Here is a 14,249-nt window from a genome sequence, read left to right on the forward strand (position 1 = left end):
CTGTATTATTATTTTATAACATTGTTCGGTTACTGAGACGTTGAATACATTGGTCAGCTGTCAATCAACCTGGGTCTGAGTGATAGTTCATTGGTCAACTCTTGTTGCAGTGATGCTGTTCCAGCGGGGTTTTGGGGCGGAGTTTGTGTCGTTCGATGGAGCGATTGGTGGAGGTGGAGCAGGAGTACCCTGGAGGGGTGGAATACATGTTTTAGCCCTGCCTGCGTGCCCCTGTGGCGATGCGCTGGTTGCTGTGGAGACGAGAACCTGGAGTGCCACCCCACCCTCACACGTAACGTCACCATGCAGGTGGGGGTCACTTTGTGTCAGGAGGCCACAGATTGCCTTGGGCTACCCTCTTCCAACCTTAAAGAGATAAATATGTTCCGGTAAAACACCCAATGCCGGTCCACACCTTTGCGTGCATGCACAGAAAGAGCTATACATATCTTCTTCACCCACCTCAATGCATGTGTTTGTGTTTTCCTCTGTGTGTTTGTATGTGTAACAGTTGATGAGGATAACTCCGACTGAGAGGACAGGGCAGGGCAGTACGTGGAGCTGACGTTTGTGGAGCATCAGACCTGTGAGTGCAGGTAATAAAGCCTAATATCATCTGCCATGTAATGCTATCTAAGTCATTCAAAATATGAACAGCCCTTTCACCCAGGCACATTCTCTTAAAAACGGGGTTGTATTCACTGGGAACGAGACGGAAGCAATCAGGCCGAAACGGGAAGGGACTACCCTGACCGTATCGAATAAGAAATGCTTGGTTTCATTTTCCGTTGCCAAACGTTTTGCTATGGTGCGCGCTAATGAATATGAATGAACCTTGATGAGACTCATAACACCGGTCCTCTTGTTTTTAGGCACCGGAAGATGCATTTGAATGAGAGGTGAGGAAATAAATGATTACTTCTATGGTTACAGATCTGTATATTGGGTAGCACTTTATTTTACAGTACAGTAATAGTGAAATGGTAATCGCATAGTAACTACCTAAAAATTACGTGTTTGTTCCTGTGGATTTGTTAACTCAAGTACCACTCATTTCCCTCCTTTTCAGCAGTCCCAGAGTCAGGATCCATCCCAGGAGGAGGAAGCACAGGAAAAGATCCAAAGACTGTGGCAAGTAAGTGTCACTAGACTGCCCTCAGCTGGTGATGGGAAGTCTTACACACACACAGAGAAATACACACCAGAGAGAGACAGCGAGAAAGAAGAGAGAGAGAGAAACTTAATTGCCTACGCATAATACTGATAACTCACGCCGCGGTGGTGGGTTCGAGGGTGGGAGCTGAACTACGCAGCGACCCAGACCTCCCACTGTCGAAGACAACACACACTCCCATTCATATATGTATATATTTTTTGTAATGTACGTAATCTGTAATGTACGTCTTGTATTGTAAATGTTTTGTATGCATTGGCCATACATACTGCTTGAATTTCATGCCAATAAAGCAACCTTGAATTGAGAGAGTGAGACAGAGAAAGAGAGAAGGAAGAGAGAGAGAGAGAGAGAAAGAAAAGAGGAATAGAGAAGAGGAATAGAGAAGTGCTTTTAACAGTGTGAGCATAGCATCAGATGATGGAGCATTTACTCTGCCTGTTTCTTTGCAGGTGTCAGAACCCACACAGCTAGGTGGATACTTGGATCCCCGTCCTTCCAGTCCGCTGTCCAATCACCACTCAGCTGTGGAATGAAGACAGCATAGGGGGAAACCAGACACCTACTTGTTTACCCCCCAGATACAAAAATTCCTCAACTCATTGTCCATGAAAATACACTAACCCCAAACTGCAATTTATACCAGAGTAATAACAACTTTAGTTTTCTGATACTGGATACCCAATATCAGCCTTGAGAATACTTTTACGCGTTTACATGGATGATATTCCACTGTAATAGCAGATACAGTAGCTCCACCTCATGGACATAGAGGAGCTGGACAGAGGGATGGCAGGACAGGAGATAAGCAATTGCCAAGGGACAAGGGATTAAGCCACACTTTACAGGCAGTGTTCTTGAAAAGCAGTAGGCCAATAAATGGATTTAGCTTCAATCTGGTATGGAACAACAACGAAGAAGGCTAAAACAGATGCAGAATGGGTGTGGACTGAACTAGGGAGAGAACGGACACCTACACAGTATACCTCTCCCTATGATGATCATATTACAGTACAGAATGGTCTGAACTGAAGAGTGCATGATCAAAGGGAGGGATGAACATACTGTAGGTTATATCAAGACCTATAATGTTTATATCTCTAACTTCCATCAGACAGAAAAGAATAACAAATCCATATGGATTCCACTGTATTATATATGAAAATGAAATATATTAAAATGTAAATACGTTTATAGCGATCACTGTATCAGAAATGGCATCTGGGAATTACATTTTGAGTTGTTTATGTTAGAATTACATATTTGTCTTGGGAATGTGCTGTGTTCATTTACTGAGTGTCATGATGTGTCTGACTTGACTCTCTTGGAAAGGAGAATATATTTAGATTTTCCTCATGTGGGTTGTTTCGATTGTGTGTGTGTGTGTGTGTGTCCTGATGCCCCCCCTGAGAACTAGTATGTAATGTAACAGCACACTATGGTCTCACATCACGGATTCCCCATACAGGTGAAATGCCAGGTTTCCACTCGTTACCACAAACACAAAGTCAAAATTAGCTATATTGTGAAAATTCATGAAAACAAAAATGTGCTTTTTGGTCAGGGTTAGTCATAAGGTTAGGGTTAGGCATAAGGTTAGCAGTGCGGTTAGGTCCATGGTTACATTTCTAACAAATTGTAGAAATGGGCGGGGTTTGGGCCTTTGTAGCTGTGGTAACTAGTGACGGCCGAAATACCGGTACTGTGCAACCTAAGATGTTTATAACTAAACCAAGATAGACCACAGCCTGTCGTTTCCAACGGGAACAAATTTGTCATAGTGGACAGAAGAAGCAAGGATGTGGGCAGAGCCAATAACGAGCTAGCGAGATCATATTGGCTCGTTCTAGAATATATCTGCATATTTCCGTTAGGGAACGCCTCCTTTGTAAATTCTCCTTTGCACTCCTTTTAAACAACGCAATTTGTATAAACGTTGTTGTTTTTTTAAACAAAGGGTAAAGTCTACTAAACTTAGTCCACTCTGTTCATAGCAGATTTTAGTTTTGGAAACAGAAAACTGTATTGGGATCAAATGTTTCATCGATGAGAACATTTGCAGAAGGTCAGCCAAAATCCATCTCGTTCCTTCTTCTCCCACCGCCAGCCGGAAGGGCTTCCTCTCACTACCGTATTTGGAAAGGCCAAGCGGATGCTTCACATTTATACATCCGGTGAAATATATGTGTCATTGTTCTGTGGTACAACTCCCATAGTTTAATGTTGAACACAATGTCGTCAAATGGCATACGGGTGAAATATAGTAGTGGGTGGGCTAGACAGCACAAAAAAATACTTAGAATACGACGATACGCCCATATACTTCTAAATATGGATTGGTGAGGTACAAAGACTCTAGACTAGACTATCGTGTCCCATCCGGTTTCACTGCCGGGAGAACATTGTTGATCATTTGGAACATTAGCTACTCACTCACTCCCTGTGGTGTTGCTGCACCGTCTCGATCAAGAAAAATCACATCGGATTCTCCTGGAATTCCTCGCTGCATGTGCGCTAGCTGGCAGGAGTGTACCAGAAGTCTAGTCCCGCGTACATGTGTGCTTTACCTTGCCGACTAACGTTACACACTCACACCAGACCGACAGACTGTGGCGGAGACTGCGAGCGGACGACAGACCACAAGTTAGGGTTGGGCAAGGACACGAAGTTGGCTACATTTGTATTGTTTCAATGATGTCTATGCATTGTTCTGTATTGTAATCGTTGCTAGCTAATACGTCCAAAGGAAAGATGTGACTAGATACGTTGCATTCAGACATGCTAACGTAGTTGGTATAGCTAGCTAGTGGTCTGTAACAATCAAGTAGCCAACGTTAGTTAGCTAACTTCAAAAGCCAGAAATTGGAGTAGCTAGCTGTTATGCTAAAACTGCAGCTAGCTACTGAACTATAATCCTAGCAGGAGGGACACAGAAACGGCTAGATTCTAACAGAATAGAAAGAGTATTGCGCCCCTACAACACGGAAGGAGTTGCAATAGATATGTAATAACTAACCATATAATAATGCAGATTTTTTTGGGGGGTGCATCCCAGGTTTCCTATCCATTCTACTACACTGATGTGGGTGTAGTAGTCTGAGTGACTGACAAGACCATTGAAAAGAAACAGAGACGAGATGATTAGTACCAAGAGGAAAGCAGAAGGGCAATCTAGGACCATGGGCAAACTACGAACTGTGAAGTCTGGAAGCTCCAGAACAGACTCGGAGAGAGACTCTGGCTTCTCAGGTTAGTCCCTCACTGAGTCCCTTCGTTCTGATGTCTTTACTACCATCTTCATCATCTTTAGCTTCGAAAGGTGCTTTCTACTATACTTTCCTTTGTTGATTCCCAACTGTCTTCCCCCACATTATCATTGAAGTTGTCTCTATTTTTCTGGTCCCGAAAACACTGAATCGATCTTCTCCTCCTTCCCTCCACAGATGCCAGCACCATAGACCTGACAGATTCTGAGGACTCATCTCGCACTGTGTCCAAGAGAGAGGCTCAGCGCCCTGCATCGGGGTCTCACCCCTCACAGCTAGCTGTGGTGGGGGGGTCCTACTCCAACATGTCCCCCATTATCATGAAAAATGTCCTCCTAAAACAGGTATGTTAGAAATGTCCCTCTAAACCATCAGTGAAGTTGTAGCTATTCATGATTTCTTGGAGTGTCTGATTTTATTTGTATTACTTTGATGGTTCATTTAAAAATATATATATATATTTTCCAGGATGTAAGAACATTCTGTCTTTGCATTTTCCACCTTCTTTTATCCTAGTCATGGATTATTAATCTGTGTATTGGGACTGATTTCTATGTAGCCTTCTATAATACTTAAAGTATTGTTCATGGGCTAGTCTGTATTGTGATTGACTGTGTCCTCTGTCTTGAGCCTTGTGATACTCTCTTATACTATTGCTCATGAACTAATCTTTCTGTTTTGTGTCTGTGTCTCTCTCTCTCTCTCTCTCTCTCTCTCTCTCTCACTCTCTCTCTCTCTCTCTCTCTCTCTCTCTCTCTCTCCAGCCCAGGAACAACCCTCCCTCTCAGAAGCCATGGGGGTTCAGCCCAGCTGTGGAGATGGTCCAGCAGCCTCAGGTGGTCTTCGTCCAGCCTGTTGTCTCCCCTGTGGTCTCCCACTGCACCACACCCAACCCTAAGGAGGCCTCCTCCAAACGCCGGCGCCCCAAGAAGTATCTTCCCATCCTCAGGTCCTACCCGAAGATCGCCCCTCACCCTGGAGACAGTTCGAGTTCCTCTGGGAGAGAAAGCTCTTGTTATTTCCCCTCTTCTTCCCCCTCGGCCTCCAGCCACGGGGAACACCATCACAATCACAGAAACAAACATCAGAGGTACCAGTCTAGTAGTTCTAGCTGTGGTTCTTCTGGTTCCAGCACTCCCAGTCTCCCCTCTCAATCTAGCTCCCTGTCCCCCTCTCCCCAGCATAGGCTCACCCCCTCCCTCACAGACTCCAGTGCTTGCAGCAGCCCTGCAAGATCCTCTCTCGCCGTCAGTAGATCAGAGTTCTCCCCAGCCCCGTCCCCTGCCTTAACCGTAACCCCTTCAGACACCCTCACCTCTGAGGTCCCTGAGAAAACCAAGACCCTCTCCCTCCCACAACCCACCGTTGCCACAACCAACGACAACTGCTGCCACGATGACGGCAACCACGACGACAATGGCGATGACCATGACATAAAGCGCAAGCGTTTCTGCAACACGTACAACATCCTGTCCAAGTCTGGCCTGCTGGAGATCACCCTGAGTACCAAGGACCTGATTCGTCAGAACCGCAGGACCCAGGTAGACCTGGACCGGCTCAAGGAGCACACCAACCTCTTCCTGCAGGCCCTGCAGACCGGAGATACCAGCATCTGGAGCAAGCTGCAGACCAGCCTCCAGGAAGAGCAGGAAGAGAAAGGCAGTGGGCAGCAGAGCAGCTTAAAGGCTGATACAGATTAGATTTGAACTAAGTAAAAGCAGGGTTTCATCTGTTAGACTGGGTAGAGACTGAGTTGAGGTGGGGGAGGCTGAGGCAGCTAGACTGACAGTAATATGCCCACAATGATCACATAGACATATACTCTGACCTACATACTAGCAGTAGTCTCTCCTAGCAGTATATATATATATATATATATATATACTATAGCCTGCCTGCCTTACCCCAGGCCAGGTTGGATGGGAGGCTTCTGTACAATATGAAATCACTCTATTCCCCATAAACTGCACTACTGTGACTCTAGTGCACTACTTTGATTCTAGTGAAAGTCTACACACCCCTTGCACAGTCTTCACAGTTTGCTGCCTTAAAATTAAATCAATTTTCTTTCCCTACCGATCTACTCCACATTTTCATATTGAAAGTAGAGAAAGTAGACTGGGAGACCCATGGGGCGGCGCACAATTGGCTCAGCATCGTCCAGATTATGGGACGGTTTGGCTGGCAGGGGTATCCTTGTCCGATGGGGCACTAGCGACGCCGGACGCAGACACGGTAGCCGGGTGTACGGTGTTTCCTCCAACACATTGGTGTGGCTGGCTTCCGGGTTAAGTGGGCATTGTGTCAAGAAGCAGTGGTTGGGTTGTGTTTCGGAGGATGCACGGCTCTCAACCTTCGCCTCTCCCGACTCAGTACGGGAGTTGCAGCGATGAGACAAGACTGTAACTACCAATTGAATACCTCGAAATTGGGGAGAAAAAGAGATTAAAATTAAGAAGAAGAAAAAAAGAAAACCATTCTGGTGTTTCTTCGACATTAACTTTTGTTTATTGTCCCGTGGGAAAAATAAAACTTCCAAGCGTAGGTTATCAGAAAACTGCGGCGGGTTTCCCTTTAACTTTTTACCTGAGCTTTGCTCCTTAGTCCCTGTCCTTAGTCCCTTCCCTTTAACTTTTTACCTGAGCTTTGCTCCCTAGTCCCTGTCGGTGACAAGCATACCCATAACATGATGCTGCCAAAAAGTTTATTTATATATTTATTTGCTGTGTTGTCTTGCAGTATTGTTCAACGTCCTTGTTGCAAACAGAAAGGATGATTTGAAGTGTATTTATAACACAGGCTTCATTCTTTTCAATTTGTCATAAAGACAAGTAATGTGGAGTGAATGCAAATGTTGTTGATCTTCTGTATTTTCAAGTATTGTGGTGGCAGCATCATGTTATGAGTGTGCTTGTCATGCTGGGTATCTCTGAGATAAGCCATAGGGGGCTGTTTTACTGAAAGCTGTAAGTGTCCACCAACTGACACTTTAACCAGTTATAGTTATGACTTGAAATGGGGCATGCTGAGTAAAATAGGCCTATTTTGAGGAAAGCTTGCGTGGTATGGTTAGTGAGAGTGCTAGAATGGGTACCTGAACTGAACCCAACAAACAAACAAAATTCAAATGTATGGTCTAAATTTAAAATGAAGATCTTTAACGATATGTTTTACAATAAATAGCCAGTAGGTTTCCACTGTAAAATGTCTAAGAATGGAAAGCAGGCAACATAGAATACTTTTTTCCTTTGTGAATTCATGGACTTCTGGACAAGGAAAGACAGTGATTTACCTAAAGACTCCTTCAGGACTCCAGTGAGGATTCTGTTCATCAAATAATTTTTTTAAACAACAAAGACTGATGTAAGAAAATGTTCAAGGCCTTATCAAAAAGCTGAACTTTATTTAAAACCTTGTATTGTATTTGCATGGGAAGTTACTCCCAAGTAAGACTAAGTTGGCACAATTTATCATGAGGTTTAAGTTATTTTTAAACCTGCGATTGTGTTTTTGTAATAGACCAAGCATCATATCTTCCTGTCCTATGTTACTTTCATGGCCTTATTTAGACAATTGATTATGTGGTGTTCAATTACTTTATGTATTTTTTCAAATAAGGAGTTCTCCATTAGAAGACAGACTGTCAGATGTCCAGTAGCCCTTAGTGACATATCTTGTTATTTAGTCCTGCAAAGCATTGGAGTGCCTCGAAGTTGTTACAAATGCAAAGAAGGTGATATAATTTGTGTTTTACAGCCTAAAATGCAAATAACAGTAGATGTTATCTTCAGTGTAAGTAGTAATAGGCCTCAGGGAAGCCATTTTAAAACTTGAGCTTCCTGAATTTCTCATCTATAAGAACTGCATAACACCTGTATGTGCTTGTTACCACAGTTCAAATAGGTAAAAACTGTAAAAGTTTGTCTTATATTTAAATGTTGGCAGCTGTTTTTCTATCGTTGTTATCCTGCCTCCTCATCGCAAGGATATGAATGAAATGTAATTATATTTATATTTATATTATAAGCTCAATGTTTCAATAGCACAGCAGTAGTAGCTTGTGGTTGATAACAAAATTAGAAAATTGTATTTATTTATTTCACCTTTATTTAACCAGGTAGGCAAGTTGAGAACAAGTTCTCATTTACAATTGCGACCTGGCCAAGATAAAGCAAAGCAGTTCGACAACATACAAAAACACAGAGTTACACATGGAGTAAAACAACATACAATCAATGATGCAGTAGAAAAATAAATTAAAAAAAATAAAAAAATAAGACTATATACAATGTGAGCAAATGATGTGAGATAAGGGAGGTAAAGGCAAAAAAATGCCATGGTGGCAAAGTAAATAAAGTATAGCAAGAAAAACACTGGAATGGTAGATTTGTAGTTTGAAGAAAGTTCAGAGATAAAATATAAATAATATGGTGCAAAGGAGCAAAATAAATAAAATAAATAAATACAGTAGGGGAAGAGGTAGTAGTTTGGGCTAAATTATAGATGGGCTATGTACAGGTGCAGTGATCTGTGAGCTGCTCTGACAGCTGGTGCTTAAAGCTAGTGAGGGAGATAAGTGTTTCCAGTTTCAGAGATTTTTGTAGTTCGTTCCAGTCATTGGCAGCAGAGAACTGGAAGGAGAGACGACCAAAGGAGGAGTTGGCTTTAGGGGTGACCAGAGAGATATACCTGCTGGAGCGCGTGCTACAGGTGGGTGCTGCTATGGTGACCAGTGAGCGGAGATAAGGGGGGACTTTACCTAGCAGGGTCTTGTAGATGACCTGGAGCCAATGTGTTTGGCGACGATTATGAAGCGAAGGCCAGCCAACGAGAGCGTACAGGTCGCAGTGGTGGGTAGTATATGGGGCTTTGGTGACAAAACGGATGGCACTGTGATAGACTGCATCCAGCTTGTTGAGTAGGGTATTGGAAGCTATTTTGTAAATGACATCGCCGAAGTCGAGGATTGGTAGGATGGTCAGTTTTACGAGGGTATGTTTGGCAGCATGAGTGAAGGATGCTTTTTTGCGAAATAGGAAGCCAATTCGAGATTTCACTTTGGATTGGAGATGATTGATGTGAGTCTGGAAGGAGAGTTTACAGTCTAACCAGACACCTAGGTATTTGTAGTTGTCCACAAATTCTAAGTTAGAACCGTCCAGAGAAGTGATGCTGGACAGGCGGGCAGGTGCAGGCAGCGATCGGTTGAAGAGCATGCATTTAGTTTTACTTGTGTTTAGGAGCAGTTGGAGACCACGGAAGGAGAGTTGAATGGCATTGAAGCTCGTCTGGAGGGTTGTTAACACAGTGTCCAAAGAAGGGCCAGAAGTGTACAGAATGGTGTCGTCTGCGTAGAGGTGGATCAGAGATTCACCAGCAGCAAGAGCGACATCATTTATGTATACAGAGAAAAGAGTTGGCCCAAGAATTGAACCCTGTGGTACCCCCATAGAGACTGCCAGAGGTCCAGACAGAATAATGCTTAACAGATTCTGTACCAATGTTTTGTATTACTATTCTTTATTTAAATTATAACATTTGTAAAAGCTGCAGAAAAATAAATTGATCATGATGTTGACTTCCTAAAACACATTTTTTTTTGCAGCTATGCAAATCACGATCCTTAAATTGAATGATGGTTAGTAAAATGCAGTATCTGTGTTTGTGTTGTTTTTTGTTCATTTTTTTAGAAGATACATTGCTTGCTTAATAAACGTTATTTCCAAGAACATGGTCTCTGTCTGTGGTGATGAAGCACGATAATATCTAAGTCAATATAATTGAGCAGAGAAGATGGATGAGATCACACACACTAGGATGACTGACAATAGTAAAGGTGGTCACAGGTCAGGTGACTGAAAGGAATGGAGGCGACTGAGGCAGGAATTCCTTTAACCACAAAGTAGTATGTTCACTGGGCAGTTTGTCTGTGCTGTATTACAAAGGAAACAGAATAACATGTATCCAACCAAATTCATAATCACAAAAGTCAAATCATAAGAATCATTCTCATTAACATAATTAGGTCATTCTGCAATTCAGATCAATAGGAATCATGATTGAGCCATTTAGGATCATAACCATTTAATCATAATCATGAGAATGATAATGCAAATAAATCGAACCAGTTATCAATTATTCAATCAGTAATCTCAATCAGTTTGATATCAGGATTTATCAATTCAGCAAATAACAATTACGTTTCAAATTTCATCCTTCCAGGTTTGTCTTCATACGTACATGTCATTTCGTTACATTTTAACCACATGTCAATGGCATAATTGGCCTGTGATGATCTGTAGGGCCGTGATCATTGTCCATTGTCATTGTAAATAAGAATTTGTTCTTAACTGACTTGAAACGCAATAGGTTTGAAGCGTGCGCTCCGCGGCCATTTCCACCTGACCTAATTAAAACGCACTGGGCCAGCTGCGCAAGTGGCCATAAACTAAAGGGCGATTCCACCAACTCCATGGACCTTTTCTACACACTCTGTCAACACTACAAGCATGGTACAAGAGGGGAAAGTCCATATTTACATACGAAGGCTGTACTTCTTGCAAAAAGTAATTTACATGTATTTTAGAGCTGACCCAGACAGTAGAAAGGTTAAAAACTGTATTCTGCCTTTGTTGAGATAAAAGTAAAAATGGAGAGTAGTCGAGTGTAGCCTCTTCCTCTCTGTTTTTATACATTTAACTAATCAGGGTGGCATCGGAAAGACTGCCTTAGTTCCTACCCTGTCACACATACTGTATGATCAGTAAATGAATACACATCAAATTCATTGCTTTGACAAGACTGACATAGACTTCAGAGACGGAACTAAAATGTCCAATAAACATTAAACCTTTTATTATAAGCTACAGTTAACTTCTTCCTTGCAGTGGGCTGTACACCGATCGTAGATAAGATATGTATTGTCGACAGCCTTCCTTCGAAATTACGCTACATTATCCTACCTCTATCATCTTTACCTGCAGCTGAGTTGCTCGCCGGGCGCGGTGGCATGTGCCTGTAATCCAAGTCACTGGGAGGCTGAGGTTGGTGGATCAAGTGAGCTGAGGAGCTCTGGGCTGCAGCACGCTACGTCGAACGGGTGTCCACGCTAAGTTCGGTATCGACATGGTGATCCTGGGGGAGCCCGGGACCACCAGGTTGTCTAAGGAGGGGTGCACCGGCCCAGGTCGGAAACGAAGCAGGTCAAATCCCCGGTGCTGTCCAGTAGTGGGATAATACCTGTGAGTAGATGCTGCAGTGCAGCCTTGGCAAGACATCGTGACCTAACCTTTTTGATTCATTTAGTTGTATTTGTTAAAAAATAAGTAATTCGTGGTGGCAGCTGCTGCGATACAAATAATCGAGCATCCCACAAAAATAGTAAAAAAGAAAGCAGACGAACAAATTGAACAGGTACTTTTCTCCTGAACATTACATTTTGAATTATACTGACTCCTACTGGCGAAGGGAGTGATAGTACAGTATTTAGAACAGCTCGTCGAAAAGCAGGCTTTTTATTTTTATTTTATTTTTTATTTTTAATGTTTTTTATTCAAAATACAGATCAACAATTTACATTCTTACATCATACAAAACAGAATGCAGGTATTAACAAGAAAATACTAAAACAAACTAAAAATATAAAAAAAGAAACAATTCTAGTGCAATTGGTAATCACTCTGAAAAAATCTTATTGTAATGATTAAGGAAAATTGTATTCTTGTTATTATTCACTAGGGTAAATGTTTTAATAAAAATAGTTACAGTCAATAAAAAAATGTGTAATTTTGGTATAGAATTTTAAAATGTTTGTTTATGTATAAAGTATTTGGCAACAAGAATAAAAAAAAATTCACAATCATTTCAATGGTCTTGTTATCATTGCAATAGTAACATATTATATCTTTCATGTCAAAAACATGGGTAGTGTTCATAATGGTAAATAAGTATTTTGCAAGGTTTTCCCAAAATTCTGCACAAATTTGCATTAAATGACAAGTGAGACAGATTCTCATCTTCTTTTTGACAAAAAAACGCAGATATCATCAATAGCCACTAAATTTGAATATCATAGAATTACATGGATATATCTTATGTAAAATTTTAAAGTGCACTTTCTTAACTTTGTTTGGTATACAATATTTGTAAGGCCTTTACCAGGAATAAGCATGTTCTAGAAAAATGTTCCTCTTGGTGTAAGTTGGTTTTGTGAATGAAGAATTTGTCTTATATATTTATTACAACAAGATTTCTCAAGCCCACGCCTTCCAAACTGAGTTCTGGATAAACTTTGTGATCATTACCAAAGCTAAGATGAGTTTTCATTAGTGTAGTTAGACCACTGGGAATGGCTTTGACCACAGAAATAAACTCTCTGAAAGGTATTGGAAACTCTTTCAATGTTATAAATTGTTCATATGTGAGAATATTACTCTTGATGTCGAAAACATCAAGAACAAAGTCAATATTCCTCTCATGCCAGCTGGGGTAGAACAATGACTTATTCCTTACAGTTATGTCTGAATTATTCCACAAAAGAGCTTTATGTGGGGAAAAATTGTGCAGGAAACATATTTTCCAGGCCATTAAAGCTTGTTGGTGAATCCTAGCCATATATATAATTACATTTCAGTAAAAATTGAAGACCTCCCAACTTATTAAACACATTATTTGGAATGAAATACCATATTGAATCAATATTGATCAAACATCTTTTCAACCAGTTGATCTTGAAAGTGTTATTTATGTCAACAAAATCCAACACTTCCAGACCTCCTTCAGGTCTTTTATTAGAAAGGACTGACTTTTTAAGTTTGTGAGACTTATTTTTCCAGATGAAGTCAAGAAATGTCTTATTGATCTCTTTACAAGTAGCAGGATTTACACATAAAGATAATGAGGGGTACACAAAACAAGACAGTCCCTCTGCCTTGGACAGAAGTACTCTCCCAAGTATAGAAAGATCTCTTTGTAGCCAATTATTAAATCTATTTTTGGTTTTCTTAATTTTAGGAGAGAAATTCAAATGTTGTCTAAGTGTTTTTTTGACAGATGTATTCCTAAATATTTAACACAGTCCTTTACAGGAATATTTTCTATTTCTTTATCACCAGAGTCAAATAAACATAAGATTTCACATTTACAAACATTCCGTTTTAATCCTGATGCAATAGAAAATGCAGTTATAGTATTAAGGGCGACCTGGTCTTTGTCTCTTAAAAAAGAGTAGTATCATCAGCCAGTTGGGAAATTTTGTTAAAAATGTTTAAGCCATACAAATTTGCATTATTCAGAATATCTAGAGATAGAAGTTCCACAACCAAAATGAATAAAAATGGCAAAATTGGGCATCTTCTGTTGATACTGAATCTTTTGGAAGTATTAAGGTTTAGTAACACAGAACTATTTATATCTTTGTAAAACAAGCGAATTACTTTGATCAAATTTTCACAGAATCCAAAAAGTTTAAGTGACCTAAAGAGAAATTCATGTTCAATTGTGTCAAAGGCTTTACAGAAAGTCCAAAAATAAGACAACCGCATCTGAGTCAATTACATCTGAATAATCTAGAAGGTCCAAGACTAAACGAATGGTAGAGCTTATGTGACGGCCCTTCATAAATCCTGTTTGAGTCTCATTTATAATGGTATCTATTCCTTTCTTTAATATTTTGGCATAAACCAGAGCAATCAATTTGTAATCAATATTTAATAAAGTAATTGGTCTCCAATTGTCAATGAGAGAAGGGTCTTTATTGGGCTTCGGAATCAATGAAACAAGGCCCTGTTTCATAGTGGAGACCATTTCAC

The 14,249-nt window shown here is 40.9% G+C and overlaps 1 protein-coding gene and 1 non-coding gene across 4 annotated transcripts; both read left to right on the plus strand.

Annotated features, from left to right (window-relative positions):
- The first annotated feature begins 870 nt into the window (after positions 1-870).
- Positions 871-2,521, plus strand: LOC106571724 (uncharacterized). Its single transcript, XR_014380641.1, has 3 exons — positions 871-899; positions 1,070-1,135; positions 1,627-2,521. It is a non-coding gene; the product is annotated as an uncharacterized LOC106571724 (transcript).
- An 834-nt stretch (positions 2,522-3,355) lies between these two features.
- LOC106571573 (CLOCK-interacting pacemaker-like) lies at positions 3,356-10,169 on the plus strand. 3 transcript variants are annotated; one of them, XM_014144797.3, is made up of 4 exons: positions 3,356-3,841; positions 4,230-4,423; positions 4,618-4,784; positions 5,205-10,169. In XM_014144797.3, the coding sequence occupies exons 2-4, from the start codon at positions 4,312-4,314 to the stop codon at positions 6,138-6,140; spliced, it is 1,215 nt and encodes a 404-aa protein (XP_014000272.2). In that variant the 5' UTR covers positions 3,356-3,841; positions 4,230-4,311; the 3' UTR covers positions 6,141-10,169. The 3 variants fall into 3 exon arrangements, with proteins under 3 accessions (XP_014000272.2, XP_014000270.2, XP_014000271.2); XM_014144796.3 differs by having other exon boundaries at positions 3,357-3,817; XM_014144795.3 differs by having other exon boundaries at positions 3,356-4,423.
- The last annotated feature ends 4,080 nt before the right edge of the window (positions 10,170-14,249 follow it).

Source organism: Salmo salar, chromosome 15, assembly GCF_965601325.2.
Source record: "Salmo salar chromosome 15, fSalSal1, whole genome shotgun sequence".
NCBI lineage: Eukaryota > Metazoa > Chordata > Actinopteri > Salmoniformes > Salmonidae > Salmo > Salmo salar.

What these genes read in the sequence shown, in the direction of transcription:
- LOC106571573 (XM_014144795.3), top strand. Translation starts at nt 4,312, where the DNA reads ATGATTAGTACCAAGAGGAAAGCAGAAGGGCAATCTAGGACCATGGGC. An exon ending in GAGAGACTCTGGCTTCTCAG is followed by an intron (nt 4,424 to 4,617) that starts GTTAGTCCCTCA and finishes TTCCCTCCACAG; the next exon opens with ATGCCAGCACCATAGACCTG. An exon ending in AAAATGTCCTCCTAAAACAG is followed by an intron (nt 4,785 to 5,204) that starts GTATGTTAGAAA and finishes CTCTCTCTCCAG; the next exon opens with CCCAGGAACAACCCTCCCTC.